General features: G+C 43.3%; 1 protein-coding gene across 1 annotated transcript; it reads left to right on the top strand.

Annotated features, from left to right (window-relative positions):
* The first annotated feature begins 4,552 nt into the window (after nt 1-4,552).
* LOC129174415 (uncharacterized) lies at nt 4,553-6,192 on the top strand. Its single transcript, XM_054766399.1, has 6 exons — nt 4,553-4,568; nt 4,635-4,875; nt 4,987-5,158; nt 5,239-5,375; nt 5,549-5,671; nt 5,878-6,192. The coding sequence occupies exons 2-6, from the start codon at nt 4,822-4,824 to the stop codon at nt 6,190-6,192; spliced, it is 801 nt and encodes a 266-aa protein (XP_054622374.1). The 5' UTR covers nt 4,553-4,568; nt 4,635-4,821.
* The last annotated feature ends 16,144 nt before the right edge of the window (nt 6,193-22,336 follow it).

Here is a 22,336-nt window from a genome sequence, read left to right as displayed (position 1 = left end):
ATCCATCCATCTTCTATGCCGCTTGTCCTCACTAGGGTGGCGGGGGTATGCTGGAGCCTATACCAGCTGACTTCGGGTGAGACGCGGGGCACACCCTAGACAGACCGCCAGTCAATTGCAGTCACAAGATAAACCCTGCTGTGAATTTCATATTTCATACTTGGCCTGGTAGAGGAGGCCTTGCACTCACCTTTTTTGGGGGAGGAAGTGCATCACATGAACCAGTACGCTGCTTTTTCTTATGACAGTCGTCCCTTGTTATATCACAGTTTGAATACCACCCCCCCACTATATCATGGTTTTTCAAAAAGGAATTAATAGATAAATGATCTCGTGGTTGACTATGGCACATTATTAGTCAAAACATATTGAAAGACAAGTTGTTATGTTAAGTTGTTATGTTATGAGACATGATGTTAGATTACATGACCTTTAACACTGCATGGAGACTGGCTACTGAGCTAGCAGAACCTAGCAGTCATGCCATGGCTGAGACGGACATGAGATCGATGCCATGGCCAAGAAGAACATAGCTTTTATCACGTAACTGTTAGGTGGGCACAGGAACCCAAGATGCAAGACAGAGGTGCGTGCAGCAAAAAAAGTCTTTATTCAAGGTCTCAGTGGCAAAACTAAAAGTCCCACATAAGGCATAGCACAGGGGCTAGGAAAAAGTACAACCAAAAATAGAGTCCAAAAAGAAAAAAAAAAATCAAACACAAGGCATAGCAACATGCCTGTAAAAAGGTAAGCTCAACTAAGGGCAAAGCCAACAGGGCTTGATAGTAAGATGTAGCAGGATGCTAGCACAATGTTGAGGACTGTCGCACATCTTCTAGAAGACTCTTCCAGATTTTGGTGGCATAAAACTGAAACCAAAAAAATGAAAATGAAAAAAAAAGCTCTGTCATTCTCATGGAAGTTTTTGGCTTCTTCCCCACTCTGTTTGAAACACTTTAAGTGTACAATAAGTATCATTGGAAAGGCTAACCTTTTAGCTTGCTATGCTAGCGGCATGTCTTATGTCTCTGATCCCGTAGTCTGAGCAATGTGGTGTAAACAAAGAATGTGTAAAGGAGAGTGTAAAGGTGACTATGGGGTGTTATTTCATGTCTACAGGGCTCTAATTGAGGCCGCGTGTGTGGCACTCCGGTTTCCTCCCACATTCCAAAAACATGCATGTTAGCTTCATTGGAGACTCTAAATTGTCCATAGGTATGAATGTGAGTGTGAATGGTTGTTTGTCTATATGTGCCCTGCCATTGGCTGGTGACCAGGGTGTACCCCGCCTGTCGCCGCAAGTCAGCTGGGATAGGCTCCAGCATGCCCCCGTGGCCCTAATGAGGAAGAAGTGGTATAGAAAATGGGTGAATGGAGGGCTCTAATTGTCATGATCTGTGGTGCTGCTCTGCTGCCCCCCATTTGCCCCCCAGTGCAAGACCGGCTGGCTGGGAGGAGCCATGAGCACACACCTGCAGCCGATTCTCCAACCACTTCATAAGCAGCACACACCTGCCTCCCGTTGCCAGATTGTTTTCTGCTACTCACTAGTTCCATGTTCATGTCGGCTGCTCGTGCCTTGTGCTACTACTTGTTATATCCTGTGAGTATTACTCCCCTGCTTGGTCAGTTCCAGCAGTGTGATTTTTTTGTGTTGTACCTAGTATCTATGGCACCTTGGCTAAAGCCAGCCGTGACACTAACAATGTTCACGTTGCTGAAATGAAAAGCAGATGGAAGAAGTTGACAATTAGGAATCATTTTGCATTGCATTAACAATGCTAAAAAATGTATTTAGAAAGTCTTAAGCAGGTTTTCTATGCTCCAACTACAAAGATATTCCATTGATTTTTGAACCCTGCTTTGCAGAAAATCACTTATTGCAGTCGGGTCTGGAATCAATTAAGCGGCATAAACGAGGGGGGACAGTATTCCCAAAAGCTCTGAACCAAATGTAAGAACCGAAGCAATTTTTGCCATAGGAAATCTTGTAAATCCAAAGACTCATACATTTTTATAGAATTATAATTTTATATGCAAGAAATTGCAAAACTCACGTATGAATGAAGAATGAAATGGATATAATGGACATGTCACATCACTTTTTATTTTTAATTGAAGACTGTTGTCGAAGCACACGTGCTGGTACTGCTACTACTGGTACTGCTACTACTACTGCTACTGCTACTACTGGTACTGCTACTACTACTGCTGGTACTGCTACTACTACTGCTACTGCTACTACTGGTACTGCTACTGCTACCACACAGCAAATTGAGGAGTGTTAATTTTTTGGTGTTGATGAGAATCTTGAAGTTGGAGTGTCAATCTTGCACTAGTTGGAGTTCTAACACTGCATTTTCTTAAAAATGTTCAATTTAACACTGGATCATGAAAGTGTCGTAGTTAAAGTGGAGTGTTGAAAATGTTTAAATCGTGTTAGTGTCACAGACATTCAACACTTCCACACTCCATTTAACACCTAACAGTGTTCACGTGTCTTAAGCTCCGCCCACGGACATTTCATTTAGACTCCACCCCTCACTTCACGTTGCTGAAATGAAAAGCAGATGGAAGAAGTTGACAATTAGGAATCATTTTGCATCAGTAGGTAAGTAAACGTTTAAATGGATGAACTAATTAATTGTGTTGTACCTTGTTTACACAAAACATTAGTTTTTGGTGTGATATTTAAGACTAATAAACTGAGGCAGCTGTTTCCACCCAAAGCCTTTGCTAATGTTAGCTCGTGTTTTTGCGAAGTTATATTTTCTATTTAGTGTTGCTGTGAGCTGAATCGGCACTGCCTGTGCAACATTTGGCAAAGTAAGTGAACGCTACGTTATATCTTCATTTTGAATGAGCTAATGGCTAACTAGCTAATTGGCACGAGGAGCCCCCACACGTAGGCCTGCTGGCCCCCAGCAAAGGACTTGATATGCTGTACAAGATACAAGATATCAAGGTTGGCAACTCTAATTGTTACTTTAACTTAAAAATAATTGTCAGGCATGTGTTAGAAGTGAACTATACTTTTGTTGTTTTTGGGGTTTTTTTTTTTTTTTAGAAGAATGCATCTTTATTTTTCTTCTTGATTCGCAGAAAGCCTTTGCTTGAGTCTTACATGAATGTGGTAAGTAATATCTTTTAAATTGAGGCATAAGCCCTGCAACTGCTTTTCCATATTTTATTTTAGTAGGATTTTTAAAATATTTTATTTATTCTTATTCTCAGAGGTGGGTGGAGATGTCTTTGAGCTTGTCAAGTCAGGTGTTTTGACTTTCAAGGTCCTTTTATCAGTGACAGGTAAGGATGTGAAAACATTTGAAAATGCATGAGGTGGTTTAGATATCACAGGCAGTGTGGACCCATCAGGTACCTTGGTTTTGTCCAAATGAGAGATTGTTGTTGTGATCTTTGAGGCCTCAAAATGTATTTTTGGTCTCACTTTACAATAAGGTACACAAATACAGTAGTTACTGAGGAACTAATTACTAAAGCACAAATTTACAGTAGTAGAGGATCTAATGAGGAACTAAAAAGGAACCAATGAGCAGAGGAGTTACTGAGGAACTAAAACACATACATTTAGAGTAGTTACTAAAACTGAGTAGTGGATAGGGTTAGAAAGGTTTGTTCCTCATCCTGCACGACTGTAATTTTACGTACCTTATTGTAAAGTGAGACCATATTTTCATTTGATATTCAATTTTTAGCCCCTTTTCTATAGGTTGAAATTCCCCCCAATTTTTTTGTTTTAGTTGTAATTAGTGTTTTGTAGAGTAAGACATTCATTTGATAGATGAAGCAGACTCCACTATCCCCAGCTTCACCCCAGTTATTGCCAGTTGGTGGCGAGTCTCCACTCTTGCCTGCTACATCCATTCATCAGGTTCGACAATTTATCCTTCAGCCCACAAGAGGAACCCAACAGAACCAATGGATCAGGATGAAGCTAGACAGGTACGCTTTGAGTAAATGAATGTAAAGTGTTTATATGCATGACATTGTTTTATTTAAAAATCATCTTGCATTCCCATGAACACACTATTTCATTTTTAATATTTTTGGCAGAAAGTCGGTGTTTTGAGGGCCAATCCGAAAGGTGAGGAAATCTTCAAGGAGCGCAACAAGACTAAAACACTACCTGATGCAACGTGTAAACGGATGGTGAACATCCTGGTTGCAGATATGATGGAGCTGCATGGGTCACTTCCCCCTTCCCATTAGAACAGTCATTCCACACTGTCATCAACTGCAGTAAGACCATGTAGTGTGGGAATGGTTCTGTGATCATTAACTATGACGTGTTTTGAAAGGAGGGTTCCGCCATCATGTGTGACGACAAATTACGCCCTGAGAATTGTGACTGGTTTTCTATACATCAAAGATCCATTCTCCAAACCTGGATATGTAAGTGTCTTTTAATGTAAAACCCAAAGTACTGTTTTTGTTTTTTCCTTTTTAGGTGTGTAGTTTATTAAAATCTTGTTTCAAATATGTTCATAGGATGCTTAGCTTAGCGGCAGTGGCTCAGGAGGTAGAGCAGGTTGTCCAGAAATCGTAAGGTTGGTTGATCCTTGCTCCCTCCACCCAGTCACTGTTGTGTCCTACACTTCTCCTGGCTGTCAAAGTTGTTCCAAGACTGTTTCTTCAGGATGGTCCAAAAACCACAGGAGAACATCTGTTAACTGGTCAACAGCTGTTTGATGAGGAGTGCAGGGAGGCACTACCTACAATAAGACATTCAAACGATGAATCCGTGGTCAAAGAAGATGAGAGCAACTTTCCAGTATCGACAGAATATGATCCAAGCACAAGATGTATCATCGTCTGTCCTCTGTGTTCCCTAGCTTCCTTGATGTTGCTGGATTGGTAAGGAAATCTTGAGTATTTGGACTAGTTCAGTATTGGATTATCCATTACGTCAACCATTTGTAAACCTGTAGGCCTACAGTATATGAAATATTCATGTCTTGTTTCTAGATTGACCAGGATTTCTCAATGATGTTAGCTGATGAAGTATCTCAGAGGTTCCTGGCTAAGTGGTCAACTGTCTTCAAAACAAAAGTCCTTGCAGACTGCAAGACTCTCCCGCAAAAGCAGAACATTGATGAGTTGCTGTCAGGAACTGAACCTCAACCTGATGACAGCTGTGGTCAGTAGAAACAGTTCTGTATTACGCAAATAACTTCAAATATTTATTTCCTAGCTGTTTTAAAAATGTTTTTCTTTTAGGCTGGGGCAGTGATACATCCTCCAACCTTCTACTCCTGCATCTGCTCCCTCTGACTTCTCGAGGCCAGGAAAAAAACGGCAAAGATCAGATTGTCAAGCAGCCAACCATCTTCTCAGACATCTTAAGGTATGCAAAGGTACATTTTGACATATCAAAATATGATTTCTGTCTAAAAGCATTCATTTTAGGTTGCAGATGTTCTTGAATCGGCTAATTGTGTTGATTCAATGTCGTAATAAGGTGTGCTAAACACCTGAGAAATGGAAACCATGCAAAGGGGTTGTTGTTGTTGCCCTTTTTCACCCACAGGAAGGAGCCAGTGTGACCCCCTTCCGAGACTTGACACAAGACAAGCATTTCTCCTGTGCATCAGTGAGCGAAGGTGACATCCAGAGGTTCTACATGATTGACCAAAAGCCGGTTCCATGCAAGGCACATACATTTATTGCATCTTTTGATGAACTGTTCAAAGCTCGCTATGTCTTCAGTCTCTCGTATGGTTAAAAATGGATAAGAGCAAACATTTGGGTCTGAATGCTGCCCAGTCATGGTGTCTTCTATGTAACACTCCACTTATATTTGGTGATGTCATTGAAAGGAAGAATGATCACTGGAACTTCCTCCTCCTTTTCATGCAGATTGTCAACATACCTGTAGTGTTCTCCTACACCATAACTGATGGAATGATGCTTTACTTGAAACATCTGATAAGTGACCACCACACTCGGTACAAAGCATTGCTTTCTGGTAAGAAATTGTCTCCCAACGTACTGCATAGAAGACCAAATGCTTGGTTTTCTGTCGTGTGTTTAAATGAACTGACTCATTTCAGACCATTTGACAAGCAGCGCTCTAATGACAATTGTCAAAGAGCATCCGTAGTGCCCTGCTGTTATTTAAGCTACTGTCTGTTGGAAATGTTTTTGAATAAAATGTATGAAGCCGTCAACTAGTCATTTTATTTTGAAGTAGTATATTAACACTTACTTAGTGTTAATGTTGCAACTCCTTTGAGAGTATTTAAATGACACTATAAGAGTCAATAAATGACTCTTAAAAGAATTAATTTGTGACACCTCACACTAGTGTTAAAAAAAAAAAATGCAACACCGGTCGGTGTCGGAGTGTTTTAACTATATAAATAGTTAATATTGACTACAATGGTGTAAAAATGGCTACACTTTCAAAAGTGTTAAAATAACACTTTGTAGCGTGGACCCCAGGGGACACTTTGAAGGTGTTGAGATTAACTCCTACAGTGTCAGTTTAGGCCTGCTGAATTTGCTGTGTTGATCGATGCTTTGGAAGGGGAAATGTTTGTCACATGAGTGTTTTACTTTTAGCAAACATGACTTCTTTGGCCTAGTGGTTAGCATGTTGGCCACACTGCCAGGAGATTGGGAAGTCTGGCTTTGAATCTCTGTTGGGCACCTATCTGTGTGGAGTTTGCATGTTCTCAACCAAGGCTGCATTTCAGTTTTAAGACGCCAAAATCTGGAACAGTCTTCCAGAAGATGTGCGGCAATCCTCAACTTTGGCAATGTTGGAATCCAGGCTGGAAACTCTTCTATCCAACTGTGCACATGACAACACAGCTATTTGATCTCATTTCATTTTATGGAATGATTTTATGATGTGATTTTGGCCTTTTGTGCAAAGCACTATAACTACCTTGTGTATGAATTGTGCTCTAGAAATGAACCTGCCTTGCCTTTTGAATTGGTTTGTGTTTGTGAAACTGTTTTGGTTGAGCAGAATTACGCCTGCAACAACACATCAGTCAGGTAAAACTAACCCTGTCTCACAAAGTTCTAACCCAGCTCATGTTCCTATTAGTGGGTGAACAATCCCACGTTTGGTGACTTCTGCTTGACAATGGTAGGAAGAGCCGGCGTTGAAGGATCAAGCCGTGCGGACGTATACTTAACAAGTTTTCACTGAACAAGGTTTGTGAATCGTGGGCTCTCCCACCTTTTTAAATTAAAAGTTCTTTCCTAATTGTGCAGCTTTGGCCTGTCATCCTGGCTACTTTTCCAAAGTGATCCCTTCTGAAGTATGTGGCTTTAAAAGTTTTCCTTTTCTTCCAAGAGCGGGATTGGGTTTGCGGTTTAAAAGCTGGCAGGATTCTGGAAGTAAGAAGGTGAGATGAGGTGACATTTGACCTTTTCCCACACAGCCTATTTGTCTTCTCAGAAACACGTCCAACACTTCTAAACCGGATTCTCCAAGAGGTAAAAGATGTTGAAGGCGGCATATTCAGGTAATAAAAGGCTGGTAATCTGTCAGATTAGTCATAAAAATGAGTGTGGGAGATAAAGGTAAAGCATGTGCTTTGCTTTTTGCTTTATTACTGCTTTTACATTCAGGGATCTTTTCTAGAGGAGGAATGCACCTAAACGGATTAAAGTCACCATTCACGTGTTGTATAAAAACATTCATGCATTTCTCCTCCTCCTGTGTCTTTTTGGGAGCTCATGCAGACGCCCACTCTCGCCGCAGTTGTCTGCTCGCTCACTGTTGTACGCTGAAAGGGGTGGTTGGGATTGTTGGACATGTTGTATGACATCCCCATCAGCGGCGACCTGCCCCCCACGTGGTGTCCTAGTCCAGGTCTGGTAAGATTTCGATGATGAAGAACGTACTTCCAGGTTACGCAAGTAAACAAAACAATGTGCGTTCAAAAGAGAAGCGTTTGTTTTCCTTTTTCTTCATCATCTGTCAGGTTTCAGCCTTGCTTAGCTCAGTCATGTCTCCAAGCACTGAACACCATGCGCCGTGTTTGTGGAGGATAATGGCTTCCTGGGAGCTTCACTTTTGATTTTTCTCAAATATTTGACAGTTCATTGCATGTTTTTTTTTTCTTCACATGTTTCTTGTGGCCCTTTTGTGCACTTGCAACAAAACACTTAAAGTTTCTGTGGTCGCGTGCTCATGTCTTGGTAAGTTCAGGAGTGCTGCATCCCTATGAAAGATGCTTTAGAGTCTGTTAAATCTCTTCTGGCCCATTTTGCCCGGGGAAAAGAAGCTGCCTGATGATCGTGCACACCTAATAAAGGCTGTTGATATCTAAGGCCACAGCCTCCCTCCGTACACACATATGCACATCACCTGCTACGCTTCAAACCAACAGGCATTCAAGTTTATTCAGCTTGGGCTGGGAAAATATTCATAAAAATGACACTATGGTCGGAATAATTACTTGCCTAATAATTGTGCACATAGTGTATTCATCCTCTAAAGGACTCCTCCTTTAGAGTCCAGACAAGATTGGTTTCACCCTTTTTGTTGTGACACAGTGAAGGGGGGGGGGGCTCCAGTCATTTGGGTGCTATCACACTCATTAGATTTAAGATTCAAGAGTTTTATTGTCATGTGCATAGTAAAACAGCAGTTATACCATGCAATGAAAATCTTATCCTGTTCATTCTCCCAAGAAAAGAAAGAAAACACAAGAAAGAATAAGAACATAAGAAACATAAACACATAAACATAAATACCAATAAATTAAGCAACAACAACAGAAGAGACATTAATACAAGTAAATAATGCAAATAAATAAAGTGCTATGAGTGTGTGCGTGTATGGCGTGCGGCGTGTGCGAGTGCTTCGTTGAGGAGCCTGATGGCCTGTGGGTAAAAGCTGTTTGCCAGCCTTGTGGTCCTGGACTTCAAACTCCTGTAGCGTCTGCCTGATGGTAGGAGTGTGAATAATGAGTGTTGTGGATGTGTACTGTCCTTGATGAGGTTGTGTGTTCTTCGTAGGACTCTAGTTTTATAAATGTCTTGCAGTGAGGGGAGGGCTGCCCCAACAATGTTCTGTGAGGTCTTGATCACCCGCTGGAGTGCCTTCCTATCACGTGTTGTACAGTTACCGTACCAAACAGTGATGGAGGCGGTAAGGACACTTTCCATAGTGCATCTGTAGAAGCAACTCAGGATTGTGGTGGGCATGCCAAATTTCCTCAGTCTTCTCAGGAAGTACAGTCTCCTTTGGGACTTCTTCAGAATTTGTTGGGTGTTGTGAGACCAGGTGAGGTCCTCGCTGATGTGTGTGCCAAGGAACTTGAAGGTTTTCACCCTCTCCACCTCAGTCTCATCAATAAACAGGGGTCTATGTGGCTCCTTTTCCCTTGTTCTTGGGTCGATGATCATCTCTTTAGTCTTATCTGTATTGAGAAGGAGATTGTTATCACGACACCAAGCTATGAGGTCCGCCACCTCTCTTCTGTATGATGTTTCAACACCACCAGTGATCAGTCCAATGACTGTAGTGTCATCCGCAAATTTAATGATGCTGGTGTTGTTCTGGGAGGCCACGCAATCGTAGGTGAAGAGCGTGTAGAGGAGTGGACTCAGCACACACCCCTGTGGGGTCCCAGTGCTCACAATTCTTGAGCTGGATGTGCGATTGTGGACTCTGACTGACTGGGGTCTGCCTGTTAGAAAGTTAAACACCCAGTTACAGAGGGAGGGTGACAGGCCAAGTGTGAGGAGCTTATTTGTGAGTTTGTGGGGGCTGACTGTATTAAAAGCAGAGCTATAGTCTATAAATAGCATTCTGATGTATGTGTCCTGGCCCTGTAGGTGAGAAAGGGCTGTGTGGATGGCAGTGTTGACTGCATCATCCGTGGACCGGTTCTGGCGATATGCAAACTGTAGAGGGTCCACAGTTGCCGCCGGGATGCTCTTTTTGATGTGGGTCATGACTATTCTTTCAAAGCACTTCATAACAATAGGAGTGAGTGCTATAGGGCGATAGTCATTCAAGCAGGTCACGTTGCTCTTCTTGGGTACGGGCACTATGGTGGTGGACTTAAAGCAGGTCGGTACAGATGCTTTTGCAAGCGACAGGTTAAATATGTCAGCAAGCACATCAGCTAGCTCTGATGAGCAAACCCGAAGTGCACGTCCTGAGATGTTGTCTGGCCCTGCTGCTTTTCGTGGGTTTGTTTTGTTTAGAACCCTGCGCACATCAGCTGATGTCACCATGAGAGGTGAGTCCTGTGTGCTCCCCAGGTTCAGCCACCCTCTCTGCTCATCAGGAGTTTGGGTGTCAAAGCGGGCATAGAACTCGTTCAGCTCATCTGGAAGTGTGGTTTGGCTGGACGTGGCTACGCTACTCCGCTGTCGATAGTCTGTGATGTGCTGGAGCCCCGCCCACATGCGCCGAGGGTCTGAGGTGGAATAGTAGCCCTCCAGCTTCTGTCTGTACTGTCTTTTGGCCTCTCGTATGGACCTCCTCAGGTCATATCTGGCCTTTTTGTAGTCATCAGCGGTGCCCATGACAAATGCAGTCGAACGAGCATGTAGCTTAGCCCTTACATCACAGTTCATCCACGGTTTTTGGTTAGGGTATTTTCTGTAATACTTGGTGGTGCTAACAGTCTCTATGCATGTGCTAATGTAGCCAGTAACAGCAGAAGCATATTCATCCAAATCAACAGTACAATCTTCCCTCCCCGCTGCAGTTTTAAACACATCCCAGTTTGTGCAGCCAAAGCAGTCCTGAAGTACTTGATCAGTTTCCTCATTCCACACTTTAACTGCTGTACTTACAGGGGGAGCTTTTTTAAGAAGTTGTCTGTATGTTGGATAAAGGAATATAGAGATGTGGTCAGCCTTTCCAAAGTGGGGTCTTGGAACAGCCTTTAAAGCACCTTTCATGTTGCTGTAGACTTGGTCCAGGATGTTATTTTCCCTTGTGGGAAAGCTCACATGCTGGTAATATTTGGGGAGGACAGTCCTGAGGTTACAGTGGTTGAAATCGCCAGATATAATAAATACAGCGTCTGGGTGTTTGGTCTCGTGTTTATCAATGATGTCATGCAGGAGGCCTAGTGCATTAGCGGTGTTAGCTCGTGGTGGGATGTAAACAGCAGTTAAATACACAGCGCTAAACTCACGAGGCAAATAAAAAGGTCTGCATTTCACCATCAGCAGCTCAATGTCCTGCGAGCAGTGCTTTTCCATCGTCTGTACACCTGTGCACCACCGTTTGTTTACGTAAACACAGACGCCGCCACCTCTGTGTTTACCAGACGCTAAAGTCCGATCTCCTCGGTAAGTAGCAAATGATTCCAACTGGATCGCCGAGTCCGGTATATCCTCCGTCAGCCAGGTTTCTGTGAAGGTGAGGACACAGCATTCCCTGATCTCACGTTGAGCTGTAATCCTTGCTCGTAGTTCGTCCATCTTGTTTTCAAGAGAGCGGACGTTGGCTAGCAGCAGGCTTGGTAGCGGTGGCCTCGTCGCTCTAGCTTTTAGCCTAGCATGCAGGCCGGCTCGCTTGCCTCGTTTACGCCTCGGATGCTTTGCTCGCCGGGTATTTAGCTCACCGGGCCCGCAGGCTGCTGCGTTCTCCCGGTGCAGAAGAAAGGCAAAGTCTGAGAGGCTAAATGAAAGTTCATGGTGAACCCTGCCGATGTTTAAGAGTGTCTCTCTGTTGTAATGTACTGCGTGAGTGTGTTGAATGTCCAAAATGAACAATAAAATAGCAAAAAATAGAAAAACACGGGAGAGTGTCACAGAAACGTCTGCCACGGAGGGCGCCATCTTGTGATATCATCATCATTAGCATTCTATTCAGATGTCAGATGATCACGCCTGAAACAAGGTGCCTGTGCCTTGTTAAATGTTTTAAGAAGGGATGAAAGGACAGCATTGCATGTGGGGGTGCCACCTCTGTGCACAGATGCTTGCTAATCTTGAACTCCTTGAGAAGATACTTTGGATCCTACTCCTCAGGCTGCAGCTACCCTATCTAGTAGTAGTTTGGCCCACCTAATCTTTGAGCATGGACTGATGAGGGGCTTCTAAGACTACCTCAACAGTCCAGTTGCCATCCATTCAGTGCTTAAGTGCAATATTCACAATGAACGGTAACATTTCCAAACATCTACCTCCAGCAGTTCCCTGTGGTCCAAGTTTGCCAGTGAAGTGCATCATGCTGCATGCGCTCATCTCCTGTTCCTCCCAGGAGCGAGAAGGCGAGCACCTCCAGACAGTGGAGAAGTGATCACTAGGCAGAGGATGCTGACCGCCGGGAGAGATGAGGTGAGGAGTTGACAGTGAAAGAAAAGTGATGTTTTGAGGGAATGGTGACTTCATAGATGTCACACTAAATGTTGAGACGGGAGACAAAAGTCAATTAAAATAAAGTTAGGCCGTTTGTTTTGCTAAGCATTGTGCCGCCATGGAGAGCCACTCAAAGGCAGCAAGGCCTTGTTTCCGTACTGAAACGTTCACATCTCCTCCGCTTTGATGTGTGAGCCTCAGGATGAAGCGTTTCAGCTTGTCTAAACAATTTCCAATCACTGTTTCCGTATTTAGACTCTGCTGTGAAGGAGAATTTGGAACACGCTCTTTACCGAGCGTTGCTGCATTGATTTGCGCGCACACGCACACAAAAACACATGGAAGTGGCACACCATGCCCCCCCCCCACCCCGGCCCCCAGGTCAGCTTACTGGCAAACTGAGAAGCTCCTGAAACCACCCACCTCCATCTTTCATCCATCTTTCCAAGCACACATCTGCTCTGCAGCATCTCTCCTCACTTCACCCCCCACCCCCACCCCTTTACTGTTCACCCCACCTTTCCTTACAATTACCAAGCATCCCAAACACCCCAACCATATTCATCTCACCACAGAAACATCTAAAGGTGCGGGGAACCACTTTGATGTTCTTCAGCTTTCTTGGATTCAACACACAAACCAACGTCATGTTGGGGAGGGAGTACATGCTAACAAATATCACCATCTGCATCTTCTTCATCATCATACCCCATGATTCATAAACCAACTAATGGCATGTTAAAGAAAAAGGAAGTGGACAGCTGTCATACCACGCAGGCTAGATGAAGAGGGGGGGTCAGTCTTACCCCCTTTCCACTGTAGCAAGCTTTGCTCATTACGTTCGCAGCCGGGGTGCAACCTGGGCGGCCGTGTCATTACGCCTCCCATCAGGAAATAACTGGACCAGTTTGGAATGGAAACACACACCTCACTGTAGTCCTTGACACTGCACTTTATGAACAAGTGAAAAAAGAAATAGAAAACGTGCAAAATGCAAAACGTTTCAACATAAAAATTGCACATTGCAGGCTTGGGGTTTGTGGGGAGCTCGTAGCCAGGGGAGGATGATCCATCTCAGCACCGTTCTTAAATGGACAGAGACAAAAACACCTTAAGTTACTTCTTACATGACGACAGCTTTAAAATCCAACTAGTTTGCTGCCGGGTGACAATAGCAAGCTAGTATTTACACCAAAACTGTGCTGCGCACATGAAATGAAACAAATACAACTTACAGGAGTCTTCTTTTGGCCTCCAGGGTTTTGGTGGATTTGGGAGACATCCAAACTCCTCAAAATAAGAAATGACTCTCCTCCCTCCACCTAGCACCTTCTTCTGTTCTCTGTAGTCCTTCTTTAACTGCTGAAGTTTAATTGTTCAAAAGACCAAAAAAAAAAAAAAAACAACATCTGCAGCCATCTCGCCAACCCTCCTGTCAGTCATTCAGTCTCTTTGTCCCAGTGGGGAGAGGCGGGGTGCTGGTGAGTGTGCACTCACCAGTGAGTGTGTCATGTGCGACATGACGATATACTGTACTTTCTTGGTACTTGTTGCATATAAAACACCATCTGCTGTGACTTTCAGCCCATCTGCACATTGGCATTTGTGTCATGAAAAGTTTGTGACAAAGACGATGAAAGAAATAATACAAAACGTGGAACTTTTCAGCTGCTGTGTAACACCTCATTGTGCACCACACGCATCCACAACATGCACTTTGACTTTTAGCAACATTGTGTGTGGAATACGCTGTTTACCTTCAATAAGGTGTAACGTTTTGTGGGAGTTTGGTCAAGCTGTCATGTTCCGCTAGGACAAGAGTGATCACTTCCTGTCTCTTATTTTTGAGTGCTGCACTTCCTGCTGGGGGGAGGTTGCAGCAGCTTTACCCCCGTGGTGTTATGCACAGCTGGTTACAGTTACAATTAGTGGGGTTTAAAAGCCCAGCATCGTTGGACTTCAGGTTCATTGACTCGCCCATGCTGTCACATGAACTATTCACTTACCTGTCCTTCATGCCAGTCATGCTCATGCTCACCAAAGTCAATTCATTCATTATACTCATTATGTGTGACAAATACTGTAAGTACTGGGCTGACTGAGTTGCATCTGCGTGCTCGAGACATGCTGCACCTCATAATGACCACTAGGTGGAAGTGTTGACATTGTGGCAACTTTTCTTTGTGACAATTTTTTCCTTTTGTTTATAAAATAGATTGAAGCCTCAGATTGCTCATTTCGCCAGCAAATATTCAAAATATGCAAATAACATCAAAAGGCCAACAGGCTGAGTACTCAAGGACTGCTGTGACATATACATCTGCTAACGTTGGCCTAATTATGAATATTTCATACTGTGCTTTATTCATGACGCTCGGCTCCAAAAGTGAGTGTATTCCCTCAACTGAACGTCTATCTCACTTATAGATGGATAATATCATCAGGGAATGCTAGTGGCACAATCTTTTTTTTTTTCTCCATGTCCCATGTTGGTTGCCAGCTTTGGCCTGAAAGGGGTCTACTTTTTTTCCTTTTAGAACAAGGCAAACAAAAGGCTTCTTTGGTATTTCCTTACTATTCCGCCAGCCCTCCATCTATCATGATCATCACCACCACATCTTGAAATTTTATGCAGGAGTGGTATTTCAAAATCGGCCAGACTGGTTTTCTGATTATTTAACCAACAGAACTCAGTGTGTGCAGATGGCAGGATCCACCTTCACTTCTCTGGATTTGTTTAAAGGGGTGCCCCAAGGATCAGTTCTGGGACCCATTTTATTTTCATTATATATCAACAGACTGTGTACTAATGTGTCAAATGCATTTGATTATTTTTATGCCGATGATGCCATTATTTATTGCTGTTCACCCTCACTAACTCAGGCTTTTGGCTTTTTACAAGCTGCTTTTAATGTTGTTCAGTCTCGTCTGAGGACCCTGAAATTGGTTTTAAATACAGAAAAAACCAAGCTCATGGTCTTTTCAAATTCCAGTGTGTTACCAGTAAACATGCCAACTGTTGTAACGCTTCAGGGTAACACCATCGAGCTGCTTTCTAATTATGAATACTTGGGGTTCCTTCTTGACCACCTGCTTTCCTTTAAAGCACACATCGCATAATTAGTTTCTAAACTCAGGGTGAAACTCTGGTTCTTTTATAGAAATAGAACCTGTTTTTCGCTTGGAGCCAGGAAACTGCTTGTTTCAGCTACGTTTCTCCTTCTGATCGACTACGGAGATGTGCTGTATGTGGATGCTCCTCTCAAGTGTCTCCAATCCTTCAACACGTTTATCACAGTGCCTTGAGGTTTGTCACTGACGTTGGCTGCTTTACACATTATTGTGACTTATATGTAAAATCAGGACTGCCCTCTTTAAGTGAACACACGTATACACATTGGCTGATCCTGACTTATAAGGCTCTGCTTGGCTTAGTCCCAACATATCTAAGTACTTTACTTCAGAGAACTGAAAGTCACTATGCCTTGCGATCTTGTGACATCCTCCATCTCTCTTCCTCATGTCAGAACTGAACTGGGGAAGAGAGCGTTCAGTTTTGTAGCCCTCACAGCATGGAATTTTTTACAGGCTGAACTCAAGCTCTCAGAGCTCATCCCTTTTGGAGCCTTTCGGTCCTTGCTGCTGACAAAGAGCGCGAGACCACAGAACAGTGCCTTTGTTGGAAATAGCTTTATTTATCACAAATCACCTGCACCTTACAAAGTATGTGTGTTCATATACATTGTTTTGTATCTCCTCCTAGATTTGTACATTTATCACATGTGACGTGTGCTGCTGACCTCTTGGCCAGGTGAGATCCTGATCTCAATGGGTTTTTATCTGGTTAAATAAATAAAAAAATGAACATCAGGAGTGTCTGCTAACTCTGTTGGGAGCACCACTGGTTCTTGATATAAGCGTACTGGAATTCAAAACCTGGTCAGGGCACATGGAGTCAGCCAACTACGTTGGTCATTTTGTCTACAAAAAGCCAAACAGGTCTAGCATCTATCATCATCAGGGTTCACAACCTAGGCAGGACAATTTGGAGCATCTCTCTTTTTAGACAAAACTCTTTTTAGACAAAACAAGTACAGGCACAAGGGTGCCCAATGCTATCATCTGCCATGTGAAAACGTAAAACAACATTGTATATGCTTGCCAGTTGCCTGGCTCAGTTGGTAGCATCGTGGATTATGGTGCAGGCGATTGGGCTTCTAAACCCGGCAAGGCAGAAGGACGTTAGGCATCCAGTTACATGTACTTGTTTTGTGTAGAAAAAGAGCAATGGCTTCCTTGCTTTCGTCAGGGCCAGCACGTATCGTAGTCATCACCTCCGATGCAACATCATGCACACTCACCAGTTACCTTCCTCAGTTGGTAGCATTGCGGGTTATGGTGCGGGGGATTGGGGTTCAAAACCTGGGAAAGACAGAAGGAAACGTTGGGCATCCAGCTACATGTATGTCTTTTGTCGAGAAAAAGACAAATAGCTTCCTTCCTTTCATCAGGTCCAGCACGTATCGTAGTCATCACCTCCGATGCAACAACACATGTTTGACAGTTGCCTAGCTCAGTTGGTAGCATAGTAGGTTACGGTGTGGGTTGTTGGGGTTCAAATCCTGGGCAAGGCAGATGGAAACATCCATGTACTTATTTTGGGACTTCCTTGACATTGCCTGCACGTATTGTACTCATGACCTCCGATGCAACATCATGCATGCTTGCCAGCTGGCTGACTCACTTGGTAGCACCGAGGATTATGGTGCAGGAGAGCTGGGTTCAAATCCCGCTCAGGGCCGCCTAACATGTGATAGGGAGTTGCTTTCCCAGTTGGCGATCAATGTGGCACAATGTAGGTAGGGACACCCCCTCAACATTACTTATGGTAAGTATCAACACGACGAAAGACCCGCCTCCAGGATGCCTGCTGCCAGGGAAAGGTTAAGTGCCTCAGAGATCTGTCCAGCTGGGTGGAGTCAACATAAAAGGAGAAGTAGGCGTATAGGAAAAAAAGGGGCGCAGTGGGCGAAGGCGTGGGGGGGTGGGGTCGGGGTGGGGGGGTGGTGGGTGGGAGAGGGCGCGGGCGTTGGCGCGGGCGTTGGCGCGGGCAAAAGTAGGAGTTAGCCAGCTGGCCTTTTATAAATTCTCTTATTGTACTTTAAAATTAATTCATTTATTTTTCTCTGTGACACCAATAGGGAAAGCAATGCTGAGTGGGATTTGAACCCGGGTCCCCTGCACCATAATCCAAAGTGCTACCAAGTGAGTCAAGCAGCTGGCAAGTATGCATGATGTTGCATCGGAAGTGATGAGTACGATGCGGTGGTTATCATAATCTGGAGCAGTTCACTACCAACATTTATCAAATGACATAACAAAAATACATAATCTTTGAAGTAAATTCCATCTACTCGCCAAAGATGACAATTCCTCCTCCTCAGTCAGCCACTGTGGGAGTAACTTAGTATGTATGTTTAAGTATATGTGTATGTATGTATAAATGTGTGTATATGTTACAGGTCTCGATGTGAGATCCCATGAACAAGAGTATAGTTCAGCTGATTGTGGAGGTTGTAATGGCCTGTTAAAACAGGGATAAATAAGTGAGACGTGCAAGCGGTGTCTTTTCTCCATTAAGCCACCTCAGCAGAATTTATTTACTTTCGATTAATAAACATTGATATGCAACATTGGGTTCTTCAGAGTCATCACCACATATCAAATTTCTCCAAAATAAACTCAATATTTCTCTATAAGACAATTGCATTAATAAAGACATTTTCTTTCATAGTGCATATTCATATGTATTAAACAGGCTAACATATTGCAACTAATGTATTGGGCACTGAGTGAATATGGCAGGCTTTGAAACAGACATTTTTTTCCCCAAAGTGCTTTACATCACCTTAATGTATACAGCAAGTCACAAACATATAATCATCAACATCACATAAAATTGTATTATATACATTATAGTATATACCAATATATATGTGCGTGTTCTGAAGCCAAAAGGATAATGTTGTCTGTTCATTAGCGACACCAACGAGCGGGTCCGCCATTTTACACAAACAACAGATAGAAAAAAACGGAAATACCGGAGTGTTCAAAGATGGCTACAAAACCACTTAAATCTTTCCCAAATGTCACAAAAATACACCTTAGTTGTCCCTAAGCATATTAATAATGTGTACATGTCGTTCGTGACACTTTAAATGGACACCCACCTGTTAAAACAGGGATAAATAAGTGAGACGTGCAAGCTGTGTCTTCTCCATTAAACCTCCTCGGCAGAATGAGGAAGTCACGTCAGTCCTTTAGCAGAGAGAATCGCTGCACTGCCCCCTTTTGGCGAAACTAGGAATGTTCCATTAATTGAGGTATTTGACTAAAACGAGTTGTTCCAATGGAAGTGTAATTTTGCTGACAAGAATAATGACCCAAAACAATTACAATTTCTCTGTTGTACTCAAACAAAATAAAATACATCTCACAAAAGTGACCATACATTTTGTGTGTGTCACATATATACAATGTATATGTGTGTGTATGTGTATGTATATGTGTATGTGTATGTGTGTGTATGTATATGGGTGTATATGTATGTACACCCTCTGAGTGGACGACGCAGTGATCTACCTGCTGCACAGATCACTGCAACACCTGGAGGACAGCGGGAGCCCTGTAAGGGTCATGTTTTTTGACTTCTCCAGTGCCTTTAGCACCATCCAGCCGTCACTACTCAGAGTGAAGATGGAGAGTGTGGGAGTAGACCAACACCTGACTGCATGGGTTATAGACTACCTCACCAACAGACCACAGTATGTGAGGCTCCGTCACTGTGTGTCTGACATGGTACTCTGCAGCACAGGTGCCCCTCAGGGTACGGTGCTCTCCCCTTTCCTCTTCACCCTCTACACCTCGGACTTCACGCACAACTCCACAAAGTGTCACATCCAGAAGTTCTCCGACGACACAGCCATTGTTGGTTGTGTTTCAGAGGGGAATGATCTGGAATACAGGACGGTCATCTGGGACTTTGTCAGCTGGAGTCAGCTTAACCAGCTGCAACTCAACACCAGCAAGACAAAGGAGATGATCATTAACTTCCAGAGGAAAACATCTCACTTCACACCGGTGAACATCCAGGGAGCGGACATAGAGTTGGTAGACAGCTACAAATTCCTGGGTGTTCACCTCAACAACAAACTGGACTGGTCCGTCAACACCCACGCCCTCTACAAGAAGGGCCAGAGTCGCCTCCACCTGCTGAGGAGACTGAGGTCCTTTGGTGTGTGCAGGATTCTCTTATGGACCTTTTATGACTCTGTGGTGGCCTCTGCCATCTTCTATGCTGTGGGCTGCTGGAGAGGGGGCAGCACGGACAGGGACAGGAGCAGGAGCAATAGACTGATCAGGAGAGCGAGCTCTGTCCTGGACGGTCCTCTGGACTCCGTGGCAGAAGTGGGGGAGAGAAGGATGTTGGCTAAGCTGACATCCATCATGGACAACACCTCTCACCCGCTACATGACACTGTGGGTTCCCTTAGCAGCTCCTTCAGCAGCAGACTGTTACACCCACGGTGTAAGAAGGAGAGGTTCCGCAGGTCCTTCATACCGACCGCTGTCAGGCTCTACAACACCTGCACCACCTGAACCATGTTGTAGTCACTATGTATTCTTTACTTGCGTATCTTGCTTGCTGCTGTAACAAGTCAATTTCCCTGCTGTGGGATAAATAAAGTACAAATACAGCATACGTGTATGTGTGTGTATGTATATGTGTGTATGTGTATGTACAGTATATGTGTGTGTGTGTATGTATATATGTGTATGTATATGTGTATGTGTGTGTATGTATATGGGTGTATGTGTATGTATATACTGTATGTGTATGTATATGTGTATGTGTGTGTATGTATATGTGTACGTGTGTGTATGTATATGGGAGTATATGTATGTATATGTGTATGTGTGTGTATGTTAATGTGTGTATATGTACCGGTATGCATATGTGTATGTATATGTGTGTATATGTATGTACAGTATATGTGTATATAACGTGTATGACGTTATAATGGTGGTGATGATGGCCATAGATGGCGCAATACCAAGGAAGCCATCTGTTGGTCTGTTTCCAGACAAAAGGACCAACTATTACCTGTTGGTCTGTAAGGTTTTGAACTCCAGTCCTCGTGCACCATGAACCTGTGGTGCTTTCAGCAGAGCCATCCAACTGGCAAGGATACCTGATATTGTTGTGGGGGTGATGATTATGATAGGGCCGGGCGATATGGACCAAAATTACGCTGATCTGGTTTTGGACACAAAAATAGATAATCTTTGAAGTAAAATCCATCTACTCACCAAAGATGTCAATTCCTACTCCTCTGTCAGCCACTGTGGGCGTAACTTAGCTTGTTGAACTGGTTTGATCTTATCAACAAATCAGAGCTAGCTGGCTCTGAGAGGCAAATCAGAAATCTGATTGGTTAAAGAAACAGCCCCATTGCTAATAGTGTGTACGTGTATGTGTGTGTGTGTGTGTATGTATGTATGTATATGCGTATGTGCGTATATGTGTATGTATGTATATGCGTATGTATGTGTATATGTGTATGTATGTATATGCGTATGTGTGTGTATGTATGTATATGCGTATGTATGTGTGTGTGCATGTATGTACAGTATATGCGTATGTATGTATATATGTGTGTGTATGTATGTATATGCGTATATGTGTATGTATGTATATGCGTATGTATGTGTGTGTGCATGTATGTATATGCATATGTATGTGTGTGTGCATGTATGTATATGCGTATGTATGTGTGTGTGCATGTATGTATATGCGTATGTATGTGTGTGTGTATGTATGTATATGTGTATTTATGTATATGTGTATGTATGTGTGTGTTTGTGTATGTATGTATATGCGTACGTATGTGTGTGTGTGTATATGTGGATGTATGTATATGCGTATGTATGTGTGTGTGTATGTATGTATATGCGTATGTATGTGTGTGTGCATGTATGTATATGCGAATGTGTGTATATGTGTATGTATGTATATGCGTATGTATGTGTGTGTATGTATGTATATGCATATGTATGTGTGTGTGCATGTATGTATATGCATATGCATGTGTGTGTGCATGTATGTATGTATATGCGTATGTATGTGTGTGTGCATGTATGTATATGTGTATGTATGTGTGTGTTTGTGTATGTATGTATATGCGTATGTATGTGTGTGTGTGTATATGTGTATGTATGTATATGCGTATGTATGTGTGTGTGTGTATATGTGTATGTATGTATATGTGTATGTATGTGTGTGCATGTATGTATATGCATATGTATGTGTGTGTGCATGTATGTATGTATATGTGTATGTACACATGGAACACATTCTTTCTATCGTCATGATTTCCTCAGGGGAAATTCCAACTCGTCACATGATCCCTTCATGAGTGAAGTGCACGCGTCCTTCAACTGATGCATTAAGAGGAGACAAGTTGTCAGCATCTGAGCAATAACAATCTTCCTTTGGATGGCTTCATGTTAAATAGATGGAACCTTTTTATGAGTCCATGCGATGCATCTAGAACATGAAACTCTACTCTTTTTCCAGTCCCTTGAGACAACGGGGGGGGGGGACAAGCTGGATGGATGCGAGCTGCAGGTCGCTGCAGGTCCTCTGCTGGCAACTGCTGATGCTGCGCCATGATTTGGTGTCACAGGTTGCCTTCAGCAAAGCAAATGGATGGATGAATGGACGAATGGATGGATGAATGGATGGATGGAGGTCACCTCTGGGAGACGTTCTGCAGCTCAAACACAAAAACTCCTCAGTTGAGCTTCTGCTGAGAACAAGAAGGTTTTAAATGAGCGACTTCAGGTGCTCGCTGAAGCTGCGACATGAGTTGCACGCGGCGCAGATGAAAAGAAAGCGGCCATACATTGATGCATATTTCCCTTTAATCAGCGTTAACGCGTACACCTCAGCGGGGCTCTCAGG

Source organism: Dunckerocampus dactyliophorus, chromosome 21, assembly GCF_027744805.1.
Source record: "Dunckerocampus dactyliophorus isolate RoL2022-P2 chromosome 21, RoL_Ddac_1.1, whole genome shotgun sequence".
NCBI classification, from domain to species: Eukaryota; Metazoa; Chordata; class Actinopteri; order Syngnathiformes; family Syngnathidae; genus Dunckerocampus; species Dunckerocampus dactyliophorus.
Note: the sequence above shows the minus strand (reverse complement) of the source record. Positions and strands in the feature narration are given on the sequence as shown.

What these genes read in the sequence shown, in the direction of transcription:
- LOC129174415 (XM_054766399.1), top strand. Translation starts at nt 4,822, where the DNA reads ATGTATCATCGTCTGTCCTCTGTGTTCCCTAGCTTCCTTGATGTTGCT. An exon ending in TCCTTGATGTTGCTGGATTG is followed by an intron (nt 4,876 to 4,986) that starts GTAAGGAAATCT and finishes TCTTGTTTCTAG; the next exon opens with ATTGACCAGGATTTCTCAAT. An exon ending in TCAACCTGATGACAGCTGTG is followed by an intron (nt 5,159 to 5,238) that starts GTCAGTAGAAAC and finishes TTTTTCTTTTAG; the next exon opens with GCTGGGGCAGTGATACATCC.